The sequence below is a fragment of the Callorhinus ursinus genome, unplaced genomic scaffold (assembly GCF_003265705.2).
Source record: "Callorhinus ursinus isolate GAN/ISIS: 27379988/994484 unplaced genomic scaffold, GSC_fseal_2.0 scaffold77, whole genome shotgun sequence".
Lineage (NCBI taxonomy): Eukaryota > Metazoa > Chordata > Mammalia > Carnivora > Otariidae > Callorhinus > Callorhinus ursinus.
Window position 1 is genome coordinate 2,010,427 of NW_027397139.1, and position 20,463 is coordinate 2,030,889.

The 20,463-nt window shown below is 52.4% G+C and overlaps 1 protein-coding gene across 3 annotated transcripts; it reads right to left on the minus strand.

Moving 5' to 3' along the window:
• Positions 1–42: 42 nt before the first annotated feature.
• Positions 43–10,029, minus strand: CREB3L3 (cAMP responsive element binding protein 3 like 3). Of its 3 annotated transcripts, none has more exons than XM_073887180.1 (11): positions 9,883–10,029; positions 9,313–9,444; positions 8,681–8,809; positions 7,957–8,257; positions 6,933–7,048; positions 5,495–5,632; positions 4,598–4,704; positions 2,605–2,673; positions 1,346–1,430; positions 1,076–1,128; positions 43–864 (listed from the first exon to the last, which is right to left on the minus strand). In XM_073887180.1, exons 2-11 carry the CDS (start codon positions 9,337–9,339, stop codon positions 543–545), a joined length of 1,347 nt encoding a protein of 448 aa, XP_073743281.1. In that variant the 5' UTR covers positions 9,340–9,444; positions 9,883–10,029; the 3' UTR covers positions 43–542. The 3 variants fall into 3 exon arrangements, with proteins under 3 accessions (XP_073743281.1, XP_025717192.1, XP_025717191.1); XM_025861407.2 differs by having other exon boundaries at positions 1,076–1,172; positions 9,883–10,028; XM_025861406.2 differs by having other exon boundaries at positions 1,076–1,172; positions 7,957–8,254; positions 9,883–10,026.
• Positions 10,030–20,463: the final 10,434 nt, after the last annotated feature.

A 20,463-nucleotide genomic window follows, 5' to 3' on the forward strand; every position in this document is an offset into this window, starting at 1 on the left:
AATGCCGCTTCGTGCCAGCTGTGTTCTGTCAAAATATTAAGAAAAAAAAATACTTTATTAAGGATCTCTGTGATCTTAGAAAAGAGGGTGGCTGTGGGCCAGGGTCCCCACAGACTCAGCTGGTTTCTCTTCCCTGTGTGCAGGAGGCAGGGAAGAGTCCGGGGGCAGGGGAGCTGCTGAGGCATGGGGTGTATCTGTGTGTGTGTGTGTGTGTGTGTGTGTGTGTGTGTCTGTCTGTCTGTCTGTCTGGGTCTGTGGATCACTCTGTATGTGTCTGCCTGTTCCTTTGCCTGGATCTGTGTATTTCTCAGGCTTCGTGGCCCTGTGGTTGCCCTGTGAGCGTGTTCTGTGTGTATCTGGGTCCATGGGTTTGCGCGACTCCACCCTGGCTCTTCCGCCAGGTCTCACCTCTCACCCCCATGCCCATTGTCGCTGTCCACAGAAGGGCCCCTAAGCCCAGGCGCCTGGGGGCACATTGGGATGGTGCTCACAGCTCCTCCCCTGCTGCCTCCAATCCCACCCACCCAGAGCTGAGTGCTGGCTCAGGCCCAGTCCAGCCCAGCAGGGTGGCCCTGTTCAGCTTCTCCTTTGAGTTGTCCGGGACGAGTGTCGAGTTGTCCCGGGTGAGTGTCGAGTTGTCCGGGACCAGTGTGGAGTTGTCTGGGATCAGAGTCGAGTTGTCCAGCCCCTTCGTCAGGTTGTCCAGAGCCGACATGCCCCGAGATTCCCAGTCCACCGTGGGGCTGCCTGGAGACCCTTCCTGGGATGTGCCATCCTTGGACCGTGGTCCTGGGCCCTCGGAGCCTGGTGTGTCGTCGGGGGCCACGCGGGATGCGGCGTCGTTGTGCAAAGTTCTGGAGAAAACTGAGCAAGGGTTGGGAGGATCATAAGGGATGGTGTGGGGGACTGGTGTCCCTCCGTTCCCTAGCCCCAGCCTCAAGGAGTAGCGAGCAGGCAAGGGGACCCCCTCCACCTCCCCCAGAGGCCCAGGATAGAGACTTGGGGAAACAAGGGGATTGGGCCCACGGTGCAGCCCGGAGGGGTTTTGAGGACAGAGTGTCCCTAGCCCACCCACCTCGAACAGGTGCGTAGTCTCCGGCGTTCTCGGCTTTGTTGGCGACGAAAGGGCTAATGGAGGGTAGGACGATGAGGGCAAAGGAGAGCAGCAGGACCTGGCAGAGATGGGGGAGGTCACCCCATCCCTCCCCCAACCCTGTGAGCAAAGAAACCGAGGCCCAGAAGATGGGATCGTGCTTGAATTGGGGCTCAGGCTGTGCTCAGCTCCCCACACAGGCCCCCTTTGCCAAAGCTGAGGGCCCCCTTTATCCTGGGGACCAGGACTTACCGCTATGCAGGTGCCCGTCTGGGCCGACTTGCTGGTGGACTGGACCACAATGGCCTGGAGTTTCTTCAGCTGCTCCAAGAGGGACCTTAGTGGGAATGGGGGGGGGGGCCTTGGCTCAGCCCCATGGGGCTGTGATCTGACTCCCATCCACTTCTGGGATCTCCCAGCCTGGCTGGGGTCTGAACCCCATTCACCCCTCACGGCCCCACTGGTCTTTAGAGTCCCAGACTCTCCCTCTTTGCTTCATTAAATCTCCCTGAACATCCCAGCCCCTTGCACCCACTCACTTCTCCGCCACCCCACCTCCCTGATCCGGGCCACCATCATCTATCACCAAAATGCCAGCCCCAGCCTCTACGCTGGCCCCCCCCCCAAGGCCCCTCCTGCCTCCCCTAGGGTTAACGCTCCAAGCAGTAGCCAGATGGCACTTTTCAAATGTAAGTGGGCTTCTCTCCATCCTCCCAGGGCTCCCACCCCCCTGGGGTAAAAGCCCAAGTCCTCCCCATGGCCCCCAAGGCTCTGCACGACCTACCCCATCCCCTCCCTGCCCTCCCCTCCTCCCTCTCTCCCCCTCACCCACTCTGCTCCAGCCACAAGGGCTCACGTGCTCTTTCTGCTACATGCCAGACCTGGTCCCGCCCCAGGACCTTTGCACATGCTGGCTCCCTTTGTACCAAGGACACTATTCCCCCAGGTCTTCTTGTAGCTGGTTCTTTCTCATCCATCAGGTCGTATCTCAAAGGTCACCTTATCTGACCTCCCTGCTCAGAATAGCCCCCACTTGCTCTCCAGGCCTTCATCCTGCTTCGCTCTTACCCTCAGTGACAATCATTATTTGAAAACAATCATATATTGTCATTTGTCTTGAGTATGTCTCCCACTAGGCCATGAGTTCTCTAAGTTGGGAGACAGTCTGTTTGTTTACTGTTGTGGTTCCAGTGCCCAGAACAATGCCTGGCACAGATGAGGTACTAAATATATGTTGAGTAGATGCACCTCCTAGATGGAACACATGCAGTCCTCCAGCATGCTGTGTTTCTAGCCTCTGGCCATTCGTGTGTCATTTCCTCCACCGGAAATACCTGTCCCCAAGTCCAAGTGCCCTCCTCAATGCAGCCTGCCCCCTTTCTAGGTGGAGCCCTTACCCCCTGCTCTGCTTTGCCCTCACAGAGGCTGTTCCCCACATTGTCCACCTCTCCTGCAAGGGACTCTGGGGGCCAGCTACCCCCGTCCTCTGTCACAGCTAGACCAAGACTCACAGGTTCTGCTTCTCGAGATGCAAGACCTTCCTCTGAAGCTCCTGGTTCTGGGCAGTGCAGGCTGACATCCTGTAGGGACAATGTCACAGCGACATTCTGAATATGCCTGTCACCACCTGGCCCAGCTGACCTCTCCCTGTCAGGCCCCACTTGAAAGGCAGGGAACCTGAGGTTAGAGATGGGACGTCACTCATCCAAATTCACCTGGCGAGTTTGTGGACAGGGCCAGGATTTGAACCCAGGTCTGCCTGGCTCCTAGATCCCACGTCTGCATTGGTGTGGGGGTTTCACTCCAGTCTGTGCCCCGAGGACTGGGAATGGAATGCCCAACTTGGGCAGTGATGCTTCCAGAAGACCAAGGAGTGGGATGACTGGGAGTCTAAGGAGAACCAAGTTACAATCCTCACCCTCCCCGTGAGCTCAAGCCACTCTACTCTCTGACCTCAGTCCCCTCACCTGTAAAATGGGGCAACAATCACCTAGTTCACAGAGTGTTCGGGAGAATGACATGAAATAAAGTTGATTAGGGACTTTGTAGATTGCATCTGAGGAACATGACAATGGTGATCCATCCATCTAGGGATCCCAGATCCAGGCTGGGGCCCCACCTTTCCCACCTGCATCCATCTGTGATCGTGGTGTTGGCCCAGACCACTCAGATGTGGAATTGAAATTCTCAAATCCCAGCATGTGGATATGTGGGGTCTTCACATTGCATCCAGGGAAAGGAATAAGCCCCCCCACCCCCCACACACACACTGAAAGGCCCTTCTTCTAAATAACTCATGGGATAGAAAAGAATCCATGATGTAGATTAAGGAAGACCCAGGAACCCAGTGGTAATGTCACTGGTGCAAATCACAATGCGTGAGGGGTAGCTAACGCAGGGCCAGGAGGGACAGACCTTTACCAGCCTTTTTACAGCTCAACAAGCTGAATGCACACGTGCTGAAAGTTAGCAAAAGGACAACAGAACAAACTCCCTCCAAAATAAAGCATCAAGGAAGAACATACATACTAAGGCTAAGAGCAATAAGACTGATGAATCACTGAACTCTACCTCTGAAACTAATAATACACTATATGTTAATTAATTGAATTTAAATAAATTAAAAATAATAATAAAGATAAGAGCAGAAATGGAAGAACCAGAATACAAAACTAGAGGTGGGTGGGAGGAAAAGCCAGAAAGCCATTCTCTGGCAAGAATAAGTAAATAAATAAGTCTCTGACAAGATGAATCAAGAAGATGAAGGAGAAAAAGAAGGCACAGATGAACAGCATGAATTTATTAAAATGGGTATGACTGCCAACAACGTAGAGCTTAGCAAAATAATAAGAGACAACTATGAACCATTTTATGGTGCTACATTTGTAACGGGCAACTTCCCAGAAATGTATGACATCCCAAAACTGACTTGGGAAGACAGAACACCCAAATAAACCTATAATACTCCATCAAGTCAGTCCCAGGTTAGGAAGTGAGCATGCTCACTTGTTATGTTCCTGTTAAAGAAGAAAGAGGAGCCTGTCCCCTTACATGAGTTAAGAGAGAGGTGAGTGGATGAAACTGGGGTCACAGTTTTTCAGTTGGGGAATTTCCGCCAGGAATGATGTCCCCTCTGTCCTTCCCAACACACACACTCAAGGAAGCCGTGAGAGCTGAGGACCAGGGACGCTCAGACTGGGGGAGTAAGCACCCCATCTTCAGGCAGAGAGCCAGAACAAGATGGGTCATACATTCTCCCTTGTTGGTGCCACATATTCTAGGGGTAAAGGGACCTCGAGACTGAGCCCTCTGCCATCTCTAGGCATCTTTCCATCCTTGCAATTAATTCACATGAAAAATAACCTCTCCCCCAGAGTGGAAAAAAAAGCCTCTCATTTTGTCAGGCCCCCCCCAACTGTGACCCTACTCACATTGCACCCCTCTCCCTGGGCCTCTGTTCCCCTCCCCCACCCCGAGTGTGGCATCCCAGGCCCCCAGGCTTACCGAGTTTCCAGGCCATCAATATATTCCTTCTTCTTTTTCCGGCTTTCTTGGGCCGACTGTTTGTTCCGGATTTTCCGGCGGATTTTTTTCAGCACTCGCTCCTCGTACTGCACAGTGACATGAGGAGGAGAGTCCACTCCATTGTCTGGACCCATGCTCTCTTCCCATGGGAGCCCCCGCCCCAGACCCAGGGACCTGGGGGAAGACTCCAAGTGACTCCCTCTAAATTCTTGCAGTCTCCGGGGCGGGAAGGGGGGTGTCCTGGGTCCGGATGATCTTCCCAGACCCCATCCCAGTTAGCAACTGGCTACCAGACTTTGCGCATTGGTGCGATGGCGCCACCTTCCGGCCACGCCTGGGAACAGCGCCTTTCCCGGGGCCGGCTGGTACCGAGACGAAGCAGGGGGAATGGCAAACCTAGGTCTTGAGCTGAGTGAAATAGGCTTGGGGGTTGGGGGGCAGCTGCGGCGAGCTGGTTGCATATGGCGGTGTGGGAGTATGGGGGCCACAGTCACGGAATTCTTGCGTGGAAACTCCCGGCCAGAGAAATGTTAGCAACCAATTCAAACATTCATAAAATGCAGCACAGCCCAGTCGAAGCCTGTCTGCAGGGGTACCTGGCCTGCGGGTCACCCCTTTTGTGAGCTCTGGCCTGCAAGGGGCTATGATAAAGCGTGAAAGGCTCGAGGAAGGCCCCCAGCGCCCGAGCCGCCGCCGCCTGGAAGCCCACCCTTGGTTCCTGGATGTCAAGCCCTGCCCACAGAGTTGGCCTTTAGGATGCATTTCCCGGCTCCAGCGACAGATGCGTCATGACATTCTAGCGCAGGAGGCCCACAAGGTGAGATTCCTGGGCAGGTAGCTGCAGGAAAGGGGGCGGGGCCCGGAGCCCCGGCTCACCTTGGTGAGGGGCAGCTGGGTGGGCAGAGTGAGGCCTTCTTTGGCCAGAAGCTTCTTCTCATCCTCTGTCAGCACCAGCTCCTGGCAGTGCTCAGCCCCGGGGTGCAGCAGGTGGGGGGCTGCCACGTGATGCTGTTGCTGTGGGAAAAATCAGGACACGGCGCTGGGGGCAGGGAAACCGACCCCCTCCAGGAAATGGAAGAGGCACTAGATTTGAGAAACTATCGATTCGTCTGCTGTCAGGTCCGCATGGGCGCTGGGGCTCAGGAGAGCCAGCACCAGCCCTCTGAGCCGGGAACTGATCCTACGGTACCTCACGCGTGGACAAAACGGTGGAGGCACAGGCTTTTCATCTGCTTAACAAATAGTCACTTGGCAACTACGTGTTTAGCACCTATTAGGTATCAGGCACTGTTCTGGGCTCTGAAATTCACTGCAGTGCTGTCTGTAATAGCAAAGGGCTGGACACAGTGGGGATATCCAACAAATAGGGGATAGATTAAAAAAGGCATCACCCGGGTATGCAGGGTGGGGGGTACTACACGGTGGTGAAAAAGGACGGGGCTCCCCCGTATCATGATATAAAGCAATCACCACGATAAACTCTCAAGTTAAAAAATAAAGGGGCAAAAACGTGTTAAGGGTGGGATGCTAGTTATTATGTCAGACTTAAAAAAAGAAGAAGAAGGAATCCCTTTGGGAGGAGTCCTTGGCACCTCTGTGGGAAGGGAGGTATCTGGCAACATAGGGTGAGGGAGAAGATCCCCCCCACCCCATGCCTGTGTGTGCCTTTGGAACTCGGGCTGTATGGATGCATTTGCCTGTTTAAAAAAAAAAAGTGTTTAATTAAATTTAAATTATGAAAGATAAACATTAGAAATGTCACCCGAGTGTCAAAGTCTTAAAAATGTCACCCTGTGGAATGACAGACCCCAGAATAAAGGTGCAGATTGGGACAGTCTGTCAATCCTATGGATCAATCCCCACTACCCAGAATTCTAGGCCATTAATCAGCCCAACTGGTTCCTCATCTGTGAAATGGAGGCACTAATTGGGTCGGTCAGGTTTGGTTTATGGGTACTCAAAGCCCTTGGAAAGATAGATGGCCCTGGGTGAGTGTGCAGTGACCCAATAGGCCAGCCCAGAGATCGAGCCAGCAGCCGTTGTGTGACTTATGGCAAATTGCTGACCCTCTCTGTCCCCATTTCCTCAAGGGTGAAATTAATGTAACAAGAGCCCCAATCTTTTGCATTTACTGTGAATTAAAAGATGATACATGGAAAGGTTTTAGCTTTTTTTTTTTTTAATTATTATTACTACTGGAAAGTCCCCTACCCTGTGTGTGACTCAGCCTTCCGATATCTGAAATGGAGGTACTGGGGCCCCATGAAGCCCTCTGAGCCCCAGTGCTCTGAGGGGTGGGGTCAGGGCTGCTCACCAGGTCGGTGGCCCCGCTGCCGGAGAGAAGAAGATCTTTCACCGTGAGGTTGCAGGATGGAGGCTGGTCCATCAACTCAACCTGCTCCTCGGAACACAGACCCGGGCTCCACATTTCTGACGAGGGCGGATGGGGACAAAGACAGGGAAAAGTCAGGTGGGGGCCCCTGAGCTCCCAGCTTCTACCTGCCGCCTCCAGAAAGGCTCCCAGGATTGACCACAATGTGCTAGGGATTTGGGGCACAGCTTGGGGCCCCAAGGCCTGGGTTGAAGGCGACAGCCCCAACTGGTGCCTCCGTCTTCTCGCTGAGGGAAATTGGGAACCCGATTCATCAGGACGCTGCTGAGGGACCCACTGCCAACCCAGGAGGAGTGGCAGTTATAGCCCAGGATTATAGACAAGATCTCCAGCCAGAGCGGCCTTATCTCCTCCCCCTGGGGGCAGGGAGCGGGTCTAATTCACCTCAGGTTCCCTCCCACCTGGCACCTATAGGCAGGCTGCTCTCCAGAACACAGACTTCGGGGTTACACAGCTCTTGGGTTCCTATCCTGACTGGGCAGAGCTGTGTGACCTTGGTTAAGTGACTAAACCTCTCTGAGCCTCACTTTTGTCAACTCTCCAATGAATCTAATAAGAGCTCCCACCTCGTTGCAAGGCTCAAGGGGCAAAGGACGCCCTGCTGGGGGGGGGGGAGGTGTCTTCTGCATAAGGCTAGTTTCCCCCAGATCCAGGAGGGGCGTCCCGAGGCCTAGGGTCCCATGACCTCACACACTTTGATTGAGCATCTCTATGATCCAGGCATGGGAGGTTCAAAGATGAGGCTGACAGTGTGGCATCTGGGGCGGGAACCAGCCTGCCAGGGTTACAGCCCAGCTCAGTGGCTCTGACTCATTCCTAAACCTCATGGGGACTCCATTTCACCATCTGGGGAATGGGCCCATGACAGCATCTATTTCAAAGGGCCGGTGTGTGTGCACAGTGCCTGGAACGAGGAGAGGGCGGTGAACAAAGATGCAGAACCCACCCAGGTCTATGGCCACAGAGGTCTCCAGCACTTGGGCCACTGGTCCCGGGGGGCTGGCAAGGCAGGGGAGTCCAGGATGGTAGGAGGGGCAGAGCCCCTCTCCTGACTCCATGGTCTGGCAGCTGGTGGGGGTGGCGGCCGCCCCGCTGCGTGGAGGGGTGTCCGGGAGGTCAGAGGGCAGGTCTTCAGAGATGCCACTGTCACTGGCTGCAGGGGACCAGATCGGGGAGCTGGGCACCGAGTCTCCAGAAGTCAGGATGGAGTTTAGGAAATCATCGGAGTCTGGGCCTGGCAGGACCTGCTGGGACGGAGAGAGACGGGGTGGGAGATGAAAGCGCTAGGCTTTATTCTGGATTGCTGTGTGACTCCGAGCAAGCCGCTGGTCCTCTCTGGGCCTCACTTGTCCCCTCTGCAAGACAGTCCTCCCGGGGTTGTTGGAGCCTGAACACAGTCGTGCAGCATGGGTACACCCCCATGCACAAGGCACAAGCCCGGAGTTTGAGCTTGAACCCAGCCCCAAAGTGCTGTGTGACCCTGGACAAGTTACTGCTCCTCTCTGGGCCTCGGTGTCCTCACCTCTAGGAAGAGGCTAATGTCACCTGCCCCTTAGGGTAGCTGAGAGGTTCGACACAATGCTGTGCTTTGCTAAAGTTGAGTTCTGTGAGCCCTAAGTGCGGCAGTACCTGGAGTGAGGCTCCGGCTCTGTGGCCTGGCATGTCCTCACCTGGTCCTCGACGTGGTCCCAGTCCTCACCCAGCTCCACGTGTCTCAGGATGCCGTCCTGCTGATCAAACAGGAGATCCAGGAGCTCCAGGCTGCCAATGGGGTCCATGGGACCGGTGGAGGAAGCCATCTGGGGCAAGGAGGGGACAAGCATGAGGATCACACAGCCCCCTCTCCTCCCGCCACCCATCTGCACGCCACCCCAAGGTCCATGAGGCTCAAGCTCAACCACCGCTCAGCCCCCAGGCCGGCCCACCCTGCCCCTGGAGCTTCCATCTCCAGATGGGCTGTGGAGCTGACACAGGCCCTCCCAGGGCATGTGAACCAATTCCTTTAAAAGTGCTAGACAGGTGCATGTATGGGGGTGAGCAGCCTTGTCAACTCCTATGAGGCTGATGAAACCAGCCCCCTCTCATCCTCCCGCCTGCCCAAGTGCCCCCCTCCTGGAGGAAAGACAAGAGCAGCCCCAGGATGGAGGCACGAGTTTGGTCATTCCGTGTTCTCTCTGGGCCTCCGTTTTCCCATCTGCAATGGGGTGTGTGTGTGTGAGGCTCCTTCCAACTCTGGGAGCTTGGGGAGGGTTTCCTGGCCTCGACCCTCCCTCCCTCCCCCATGGATCTGGACAGGGCTCACCTTTCCAGCTGCTAAATCCCCATTCATGAGGCCAGCCGGCTCTGCCTCCCACCGCTTTCCGAGTCTGCTCTGAGCTGGAGCCTCACCCCACCACCAGGACTCCCAGGCTCTGCTCTGCTCCTCGTTCCGGCTCTGTAACCACCCCCAAAAGATGCTGAAATAGTATAGGGAGCTCCCAGCCCATCCCTGGGTGCTGATTGGGGGACAGGCAAGATGGACAGGGTTAAGGGCCAGTGACACCAGGGCAGGCTGGGGGAAGGGAGGGAAGACCGTTATCTTGATGTTTTGTGCTTTTCTAGACGGCAGTGGGCAAAGGCCAAAGTCTGGGGTGCCTCAGCTCTGCCATGACCTCTCCCCTACTTTCAGGGACTGTTTCTCTTCTGAGTCCCAGGTTGCGGGTCTCCAGGAGAGCCCAGGGCCCCTGGCTGTGGGTCCTGTCCACTCCCAGGACAGAACAAAACCAAGGGGAACAGCCCAGGCCTTTGCTGGAGCCGTTCCCTCTGCCAGAAGCTCCCTTCCCTCAGGACCTAGTAGCCTCCTACCCACCCTCCAAGCCTTCCCCAGACAAACTGAAGCGGCAATCAGTTCCTTCTAGAATCTTCTATCGTTCATTTAGTCCTTGAATACTGATTGAGCCAAACTTGGTCCCAACCCCAGGGCCTTTGCACTTGCTGTTCTGCCTGCCAGGAAAGGCCCTCTCTCCCACCTCTGACTCTGTCACTGTCTTTGTATATTCAGCCCAGATGGCTAAGAGGCTATGGGTGACCACCCTCTTCCCCGGAGCCCAGGCCCATAGCTCTTTGTGACATCACTGTTTTCAGGAACCCCTCACCGTTTGACATTGTCTTCTGCCTTTACCTGTTTTTGTGTCTTCCCTAATTTCTCTGCTCCCCACCCCCAGGGCCTTACAGGCTAGAATGGAGTTTCCTTTGTTCTCTGCTGGGTCCCCAGGATCTAGGAAGTGCCTGCACATAGCAGAGGTGCTCAATCAATGCTTACGCATCGAGCTCACCACTGTTTTAGGGATAAAGCACTGAACAAGCTAGACCATAAATAAATAAATAAATCAGGAAAATTATAAACAAGTAAGTGCTACCAAGAAACTGCATATAACCACAGGGAAAGGCAACCAAAGGCTGGAAAAGCCTCCTTGAAGAAGGTGACCTTTTTTTTTTTCCCTTTTTTAAAGTAAGCTTTATACCCAATGCGGGGCTTGAACTCAGAACCCCAAGATCAAGAGCTATATGTTCCACCCACTGAGCCAGCCAGGTACCCCTTAAGAAGGTGACATTTAAGTATAGTCCTGAATGACGAGAAAGAGCCAGCCATAGGAAGATCTGGGGGAAGTATGTTTCAGGCTGAAGAAACAGCACATGCAAATGTCCTGTGATCAGGACTTGGTCTCGTGAGTTGGAGGAACCTCGAGGAGGCCCCTGTGGCTGGAGCAGAGAGAGGGGGTGGAGAGAGGGAGAAGGAAGGGCAGGCAGGGGACGGGGCAGGTCATTCAGGGTCTTGGCGGGGGGTGGGCAGGCAAGGAGTTTGGTTTACACTAAATACAGCAGGAAGCTGTTGGGAGCTTAGCGAGCGGAGGAGAACTGAACCCAGACTTCCGTGTGTCAGGTACGATGCTGGGCTCCAGGCTCACAGCGGTCCGGAAAACACCCTCCTTGTGCTCAAGAAATTCCCATCCCAGTGTGTTTTTCTCAATGGACCCGTCACCATTCACGTAACAGACATTTAATGAAAGCCCACGACGTGCCACGTCTGGTGCGGTACTTACCTGTATCTGATGGGGACACACAAGACAGCGGCTGCGCCCCAGGGCTCCCCGGGACCACGTCTGGGAGCCGTCTGTGACTGTCGGACTCGGGGGCTCCCGGCAGGGAGGGGGTGGGGCCGGGGATGCTGCTCAGCCCCCCCCCAGTGCCCCGGGGCACCCCCGCCCCAGAGAGCGATCCAGCCAAGGGGAGTCACTGTCCTCCCTTAGCCTCCCCCTACCCTGATCTTCCTTGCTTCCTCTGTGACCCACCCTGTGTTGGATTTTTAGGGGCTTTGTTCGGCTTGGCTTGGCTTTCGTGATCCCAGCCGTAATATTTATTCAGCCTTTGCTGTAGAGGCTCTTTTCCAGGGCAGGCAAGGCAGGTGTGGGAAGTGGGTGAGGTTTGACTTTTGGTTTCTCCCTGCCTCTGCCTCCCCCCTCATTGCTGACCCCCAGGAGCCCCGGTGCCCTTCAGATGGAGCTCTCCCTCTTCCTCGTACCCAAAGCTGCCGGAGGAAAGAGTCTGCATTCGCTCGCTCACCCCTTCCTGTAGATTTAGACCCCCTCGTGCCCTTCCCCAGGATCTTTGTATTTAAATTTTTTTATGTATAACCATGGACTTTAGAAGGCATTTATATGCCCCAATGAAGAGATATCTGACCAAGTCCGATAAGGATAAGCAGCGAGGGGCAGGAGGGCTTTTTGACGCCCTTGACATCGTATGATCTTGGGCATGGAACAGGAATGTGTGTGTTAAGGCAACGCTAAGCTGGAATGCAAAGTAACACTCCCACAGTAGCTCCCACCAACATGTGTAAGTGTGAAACACAGCCCAAGAGATGCCCCAGCCAAACAAGTTAAGGAACGCCGCATTAAGAAGCAGCTCTGCGGCACAGACCAGAGCCCTTACACTGCGCTGCTGTGTTTTTAGAGCGGACAGAGTTTGTGGCATTTCCCAAACATAATTGTGTCAGCGTGGGTTTTGTTTTTCATGTTTACGTGGTTGGTTCTGAACCATTACCGACAGGTGAAAAGGTTAACGATACCCACCAGAACAGCTAAAGTAAAACAAATGAAACAGACGGACATCAGATACTGGTGGAAAATAAGGAGCCACCAGAACTCTTCCGTTGTTGATGGGAATCAAAATGTTCTACCCCGTTTGGGAGATTGGGTAGTCTCTTATAAAGTTGGACATGCATTTACCATATGATGGTACCACACTGTATGATTCCATTTATATGAAATCCGGAGAATAGACCAAGTAATCTTTGGGGACAGAGGGTGGTTGCCTACGGTAGAGTGGGGAGCTGAGTGGACAGAGGCATGAAGAGACTTTTTAGGGTGGGGAAAATATGCTAGATCTTATTTTTATTTTTTTATTTTTTTATTTTTTTAAAGATGTTTTATTTATTTATCTGAGGGAGTGAGCGAGAGAGAGAGATTGGGGAGGAGCAGGGGCAGAGGGAGAAGAAGACTCCCCTGCTGAGCAGGGAGCCCAATGCAGGGCTCGATCCCAGGACCCTGGGATCATGACCTGAGCCGAAGGCATACACTTAACCCACTGAACCACCCAGGCGCCCCTAGAACTTATTTTTAGTGGTGGTTACATGAGTGTATAGAGTTGTCAAAACTCGTCAAATTGGGCACACCTAAGACCTGTGCATTATTACTGTAAACTAATTCTACTTCAGTAAAAAGTGTACAAAATATAAAATGAACAATGACAGAAAACACTTAGCAAAACATTAGAAACAACAAAATAGCCATCAGTAGGGGACTGGTTAATAGAGTTTGGTGTATTCCCATAATGGAATGTTATATGGCTTTGAAAATGAATGACGATTGTTTGTATGTACCGATATGGGGCAATATTTATTTTTTTAAAGTAGGCTCTACACCCAGCAGGGAGCCCCACATGGGGCTCGAACTCACTACCCTGAGATCAAGACCTGAGCTGAAGTTAAGAGTCAGACACTTAACCAACTGAGCCACCCAGGCGCCCCAGACATGGGGGCATGGAGGAACTGCTTCCTGGATCTTTACTGACTGGAGATTACATACTGTACCAGACTCTAGCTCAGACACGTGGCTGTTAGAAGTCAGAAAAGACTGGGAAAAACTCAGATGAGAGAGTTCTTGAAATTGAGAAAATGCTACCACTTCCTCTACAGCCTGAGGACAGGTCCATAGGAGGCAGTATGATTCAGTAGTGAAGAACTCAGGGTTCAGAGCCAGATGGACCAGTGCATGAACTCTACCTTCACTCCTCACAAGTGTTGTGTGAGACCCTAGGGAAGTCACTTCACTCTGCACTTCCTCTTTCCATATCTGTAGAAAGGGTATGCTGGGCATGCTGGGGATGCCAGGCTGCAAGGAATGTAGGTTTGGGGCTGCTGGTCGTCATTACCCCACGATGGGAGAATGAAGCCCGCCCAGAACACAGCAGAGCAGACAGAGAGAGCAATTGATCCCTGACAACATGGTCTGATGTCCTGGATCCAGTCATACCTGAAATCCAATCCTTGGCTTCAGACGCATGGCAGCAATGTGAGTCAGTGGATTCCCTTTTCAGCTTAAAAATTTCGGTTGATTTTCTGACCTTTCCATGGCGGGGGGTGGGGGTGGGGAGCTAACTATTCACTTTCCCTAATTAAGTCTGTCCACAGAGTTCTTTCCCACTCAAACTGCACGCTTGAATACGGATCATGGGGGTTAGCATTAACATATTCTCCTTGGGTGTCTGTTGATCGGTCTCATCTGTCTGCCTTGTCTTTTCACGACAGGAGCCCCTTGAAGGCAGGTCTTTTCATCTCCCTTGACACTAATCAGGCCATGAGGAGTACTCAGGAACGGCCAGTTCTGATTCTGCCAAAAGGGTTCTTTCCTACCCACATATCTTTGGTTTCTTTCTCCCTATTTTTTGACTGTCAAGGTCCCATTATTGAATCACTGAAAGTACTTAAATTCTTTAATCTCGTGGCAGGCTATTAAGCATGAGTTTGCAACCAGAGCCTAATTGTTTAAAATATAACTGTTTAAAATATATGTGTAATATAAATATAATAATATATGATATATGTTATATATTATATGTGTATGTGTATATAATGTATATTATATATATTATATATAAGCTCATATATAATACAAGCCCTCTCAAATATAAGTGTACAACTTGGTGAATTGTTACATGTATATACCGATCTGTATAAGCACCCCCCAGAATAAGACAAGAACTTCCCCCTCACTCCAGAAGCTCCTTCCTAGTCATTACCACTGTTCTGACTTCCGTGCCCTTTTGCTCTGCTTCCTGAATATCTGCCACTTACCTCCTTTCATTACATCCCACTCTCGTACTTATTTTTATCTTTCCATGGGATTTGCTGGTGTTTATTAAGATCCACCCATGAGTCTTGACAGCTCTGCCTTCAAAACACGTTCATTCCCTGCCTGCTGCCTTCCCGCATCCTGGCCCAGCCCCATCAGCGCTCTCCTCCATCTCGCCCCCTTCCTGGCTTGGCCCTCACTCCCCGCCACCGTCTGCTGTCCTTGTCATGGCATGAAAGTCTTTACAGGGCCTGTGCCCTCTCCCTTACAACCTTAGCATTGTCTTCCACTGCTCTCCCCCGCCCTCACTCCACACCGGCCTCACCTACACCAGGCACAGTCCTGCCTCGGGGCTTTTGCATTTGCTGTCCTCTCTTTCTGGAAGTCCCTTTCCTAGATCTCCCTGTGGCTGGTTCTTTTCACCTTCAGATTTCTGCTCAAATCCACCTCCTCCGTGAAGCCCTCCCTGACCACCTCCTTTAAAATTGCAACTCCCCCCTCAATCCCCATCCCCCATCCTGCTTTACATTTCTTCATAGAAACTTAACCATCCTCTGAGACACCATGTGTTTTATTTATTTACCAGGGATGCATTCATTCAGCAAACATTTATTGAGTGCCTGTGCCAGGCAGAGGGCAGCATCCTAGAAGAGATGAATAGTCATTAATTGTTTCATTAACAAAAAATGCCTTTTGACCCTTCCCTGCATCAACATTGGTCCAAGTGCTTAACGAGTCAGAGAGAGAAAGGGTAGGCTGGGCATACCTTGTGGAGAGCTAGAAAGTCTCCAGCTAGGATTATCTGCAAAATTATGACAAGACCTATGTAGGAATCCCCAGTGCCTGGCACACAGGAGCTACCCGACCAATGTTTGTGGAAGGAACAACCGAAGATGTATCAATACAACCACAGAGTTTAGTGCACGGTTGACAAACTACAGCCTGTGGGCCAATTCTGGCCTTCTGCTTGTTTTGTAAATAAGCTTTATTGGCACATAGGCATGCCCTTTGGTTTACTGACTGTTTACGGCGGCTTTCTGGCCACATCGGCAGAGGTGAGTAGTTGCAGCGGAGACCCCGTGGCCTGAAGAGCTGAACATATTTACTATCTGGTATACAGTGTGACTGACCAACTGGATTGAAAATGTTACTTCAGGGCGCCTGGGTGGCTCAGTTGGTTAGGCGACTGCCTTCGGCTCAGGTCATGATCCTAGAGTCCCGGGATCGAGTCCCACATCGGGCTCCCTGCTCAGCAGGGAGTCTGCTTCTCCCTCTGATCCTCCCCCCTCTCATGTGCTCTCTCTCTCTCATTCTCTCTCTCAAATAAATAAATAAATAAAATATTTAAAAAAAAAAAAAGGAAATGTTACTTCATTTTGGTTAATTTGCATTTAAAGACCAATACTCAATTCAGTTAACGGACAACTTTTGGTACCTACGGAACAGCTTGGCTCCATGAATCTACCTTTGTAACTGTAAACTTTACGAACTCTATAAATACAGATCAAGGATTTCTGATGAGAATTTAAGGTCCATATTGAGGTGTGTTTTAGATGTGAAAGACACTAGGGATACGCAAGTGTTAGTATTCTGAAAAGTGAAATATTAATAGTTTTGGTATTGGGACACCTGGGTGGCTCAGTACCTTAAGCATCTGCCTTCGGCTCAAGTCATGATCCCAGGGTCCTGGGATGGAGCCCTGCGTCGGGCTCCCTGCTCAGCGGGGAGTCTGCTTCTCCCCCTGCCCCTTCCCCTGCTTGTGCTCTCTCTCTCTAACAAATAAATAAATAAAATCTTTTTTTTTAAAGATTTTATTTATTTATTTGAGAGAGAGAGAATGAGAGATAGAGAGCACGAGAGGGAAGAGGGTCAGAGGGAGAAGCAGACTCCCCGCCGAGCAGGGAGCCCGATGCGGGACTCGATCCCGGGACTCCAGGATCATGACCTGAGCCGAAGGCAGTCGCTTCACCAACTGAGCCACCCAGGCGCCCTAAATAAATAAAATCTTAAAAAACTATGGTTTTGGTATTGATTACAAGTTGAAATGATAATTGTGTTGGGTTTATTAATCCAATTGTTTGGATTAACCAACCGTATTATTAAGTTGAAACTTAATTTTACCGTGCGCTGTTTCAATGTAGCTGCTAGAAATTTTCAAATGACACGTGCTATTTCCCCCAGACGGCGTTGGGGGCGCATCCTGCTCGCCACGTGCAGCTGTGTGACGGCAGGCCTCCGGTTCTGCCCCTCCCTGCCTCAGTTTCCTTATCTGCAAAAGGGGGTAAAGGCCATGCCTCCCCGAACTGTTGGCAGGAGTCGACAAATTAAAGCATGCAAGGTGCTGAGAAGGAATCTCCACAGACCCGGGTCCCTAAATCTGCTGTCTTTGCACTGGTTTCCATTATGACCAGTACGTCCGCCTGTAAGAAATCCCCGGTGCTCCAAACCTGAGACACTCGGTGGGCGCCTGCCTGGCGCTTTCCGGCCGCCTTAGCCCTTTGGCCTCAGCACAGTTCTGGTCATGACAACAGTCCCCACTTTGCCCATGAGGACAGAGACGCTAATAAGGGGTTATGACTCACCGTGCCACTCCGTGAGTCAGCCACGGCTCAGACAACGCCTGGTTTCCCTGCTCCAGACGGGGGGCTTACCCCTGGCCACCACGTCACCTCTCCCACTAATTTGACTTCTTACTGGAAGGTTCTCTTTACACTTCCCTTTAAGGTCAGTTTGGGGAAGAAGAAGCAGGGGGTCTGGGAGCAGCAGCTCCTTGGCCAGCTCCCTGCCTGCCTCCTCTCCAGCCCCCCCCACTTCCTCCTCCTCTACCTCCGGGACCCTCCCTTGGTGTACCGCCAGGCCGGGCAGTGAGTAAAGCCCTCGTGATATGGGTGTGGCAGGGGCAGGCGTGGGGCTGGGGCGGGGGGGCGTGCAGGGGGACTCTGATCCACCTCTTGGTCAATGCCCAGTGATTAGCACCTCACCCCCAGGGCTGCCCATCCTCCCTCCTCCTACACCATGTGCTTCGGTGTGTCCAGGAAGTTCTGAGCTCTTGGGGGTGGGTGAAGACCCGTGATTTGAACCAGGGTCTCCAAGGAGACCCTGGGAGGAGCGCTTGGCAGGGAGTGAGCTCCCTCCGTTTTCCCTAAAGGATGAAGGACAGACATTATGGCTGAGAATTCACCCATGTATTCATTTATCCCTGTGGTCACTCCTTATGGGAGCACCTGCTATGTTCTAGGTGTCGGGGACACAGCAGGGAGCATACCAGACAAATCATCCCCCGCTCCGCTCCCTGGTGGAGTTCATGTTCCGATGCGGGGAGACAGTGGCTAAATAAAATCATTTGCACAAAGCCCGTAAACAAGTAAGATGAAGACACCGTGCATAGAGAAATAGGAGGAACAGCAGGGAGGGCATGAGGCTGAAGTGCAGTGAGCAAGGGGCAGGTGAGGGCAGGGATGCTGAGGGCCTCTTCCCGGGTGAGAAGGCTCATGGTCAGGCCTGTGACGGTCAGTTGTTGATGACTCTAGAAGTTTCTGTGGGGGTCTGGGTGGGACATGTGTATGGACGGAACTGGGAGGCCCGGTGCGTCAGGGATGCTGTTCTCCAAGCCTGGTGTCTGGGGCTTACTCTTGGCCAGTCACACGAAGGTGGTTCCCCAGCTTCAGGAGGATGGGCAGCCCCTGGGGCTATGCCCCAGGAAGGCCTTGAGCGTAGGGCAGTGAGCAGAGCCGGCCCCCCACTCCTCTCCCGGCCCACACCCCACCGTCCCATCCCCACCCCTCCCTCCACATCTAGCCGCCATCAAATCTTGGTGATTGCTTTATGGCCGGCTGGTCCAAGGGTCACAGCGATGCTTTCACAGGGAAGGAGGCCTCCACTGGCTGAGGCTGTGACCATCCCAGCTTCCTTCCCGTGGCCGCGGGGGGCCGAGGGGGTGTCTCCTCCGGCTCCACCCCAGGGCATTCTGGAAAGGAGCCCACAGTGTAGGGGTGCAGAGGCATTTCCATGTCCCCAGATCCTGAATTTGTCCTGACCCTTCATCCTTCGCCTTCTGAATTGGTTTGCCAGGCTGCTGAAAGGAATCTACAGGCAGGGTGGCTTGAACCACAGAATTTATTGTCTCCCAGTCCTGGAGGCTAGAAGTCCAAGATCCAGGTGTCAGAAGGTCTGCTGCCTTCCAAGGCCGCCCCTTGCCACGTAGACCCCATCTTCTCCCTGCGTCTCTGTTCATATTTCCCCTTTTCACAAGGACACCTGTCGTATGGATCAGGGCCCGCTCCAGTGACCTCTTTTTAACTCGATCCCCTCTGTAAAGACCCTATCTCCAAATACAGTTACACTCTGAGGTCCTGGGGGCTTGGCTTCCAACTTATGAACCACAACACCTTCTCAAAGCCGGTGGTCTCAGCCCAATTGTCACCTCCCTAAGAAGCCATCCTGAGCACCCCAGCCGGAGGCAGCCCGCACCTCGGTCCCTCTAGCAGAGCACCTGGAGGTGGGGAGGGGCTCTGTTTATCTGCCTATGTTACCTGTTCACCCCAGGGAACAGGCTCTTGTCTATTTTGGCCACTGATGGCCCCTGAGCACCAAAGTGGCTCCAAACACATCTGTGGAATGAACCCCACAATTCAGTGCGCACTGTGGATCCCAAGATAGACGTGCCGGCGCTCGGCCAACTTGGGACGTCAGCCTCATCGTCCCTCATCAGTTCATAACTGACTCTCCCATTTTGTTGTGCACAGTGGCTTTCTGGACCAGATGCTGTGTGACCTCAGTCCTACCCCCAGCTCAGCAATAAACTTGGCTGTGACTCCACATCACTTCTTCCCTCTGAGACTCTGTCTCCCCACCTGTAAAATGTGACGATTGACCTAAAGGTTATATAAAGCCCCCGCAAGGCCAAACCTGGGGGTTAATGTTTAATCCCAGGGAAAATCGGATCAGGAGTGGCATTCGATTGAAGCGACAGGCCCCAGTTCAGGTACACGGAGAAGCCCACCAATTAGAGGCCAATCCCCACCGACATAGCAGTGAGGTTGGCCATGCTGAGAAGGGGTTCAGAAAATACCGCCCCTTGGCTCTTCTCACTGAGACATGCTATGAATTTCCTCACAGAACTCCCTGCCTGCAGCAGGCAGAACCTCAGATCCCTTGGATCTCCATCAACTTAGAATCTCCAGGTTGGGGGCGCCTGGGTGGCTCAGTTGTCAAGCGTCTGCCTTTGGCTCAGGTCATGATCCCAGGGTCCCAGGATCGAGCCCCGCATCGGGCGTCCTGCTCAAGGGGAAGCTTGCTTCTCCCTCTCCCACTCCCCCCTGCTCGTGTTCCCTCTCTCGCTGTCTCTCCCTCTCTTTCTGTCAAATGAACAAAACAAAACAAAAAAGAATCTCCAGGTTGGAATACACTGGAAAGATCGCCCAGCTTATGTACACCCATCTTTGGTGGGATTTAATAACATTTATTTTTACAGCTACCTTCTGTTTAGGGCATCTGATATCAGTCTCAATTTACCATCAGGTCACTAATTGTTTTTCTAAAAAATCAATTTAAGGAAGAAAAAAACCAAGTTCACAATAATGTCCAAGACTGTACTAAACATTTTTCCTCTGATACATTTATCTTAAAAGGAAACATTATAACACTAGAGTATATTAAAAATAAAAAACCACAGTATCAGATGCCTAAATTAGATGCAAAGGAAAATAAACAATGTCACTAAATCTTAGGCAGCTACTGTGGCCTGTGGAAGGTTCTGGATTAGGTGACGCTTAAAAAGAGATTAACAAATAGATGTTAAAGACACAGAAGCTCCCAATTTGAGTAGTCCTCGACATAATCAGAAGATTTAAAAGAGGATCAAGGGGCTCCTCGCTGACTCAGTTGGTGGAGCGCGCAGGTCTTGATCTCACGGTTATGAGTTCCAGCCCCACGCTGGGCATAGAGATGACTCAAGAAGAAAATAAAAAAAAAGTTTTTTTAAAGGAGGGGATTGAAAAGGAAGCAGTCTCTTGCCTTTCATTAGGTTTATTTTGTGTGTTCAATGTGCCCACAAGCATGCA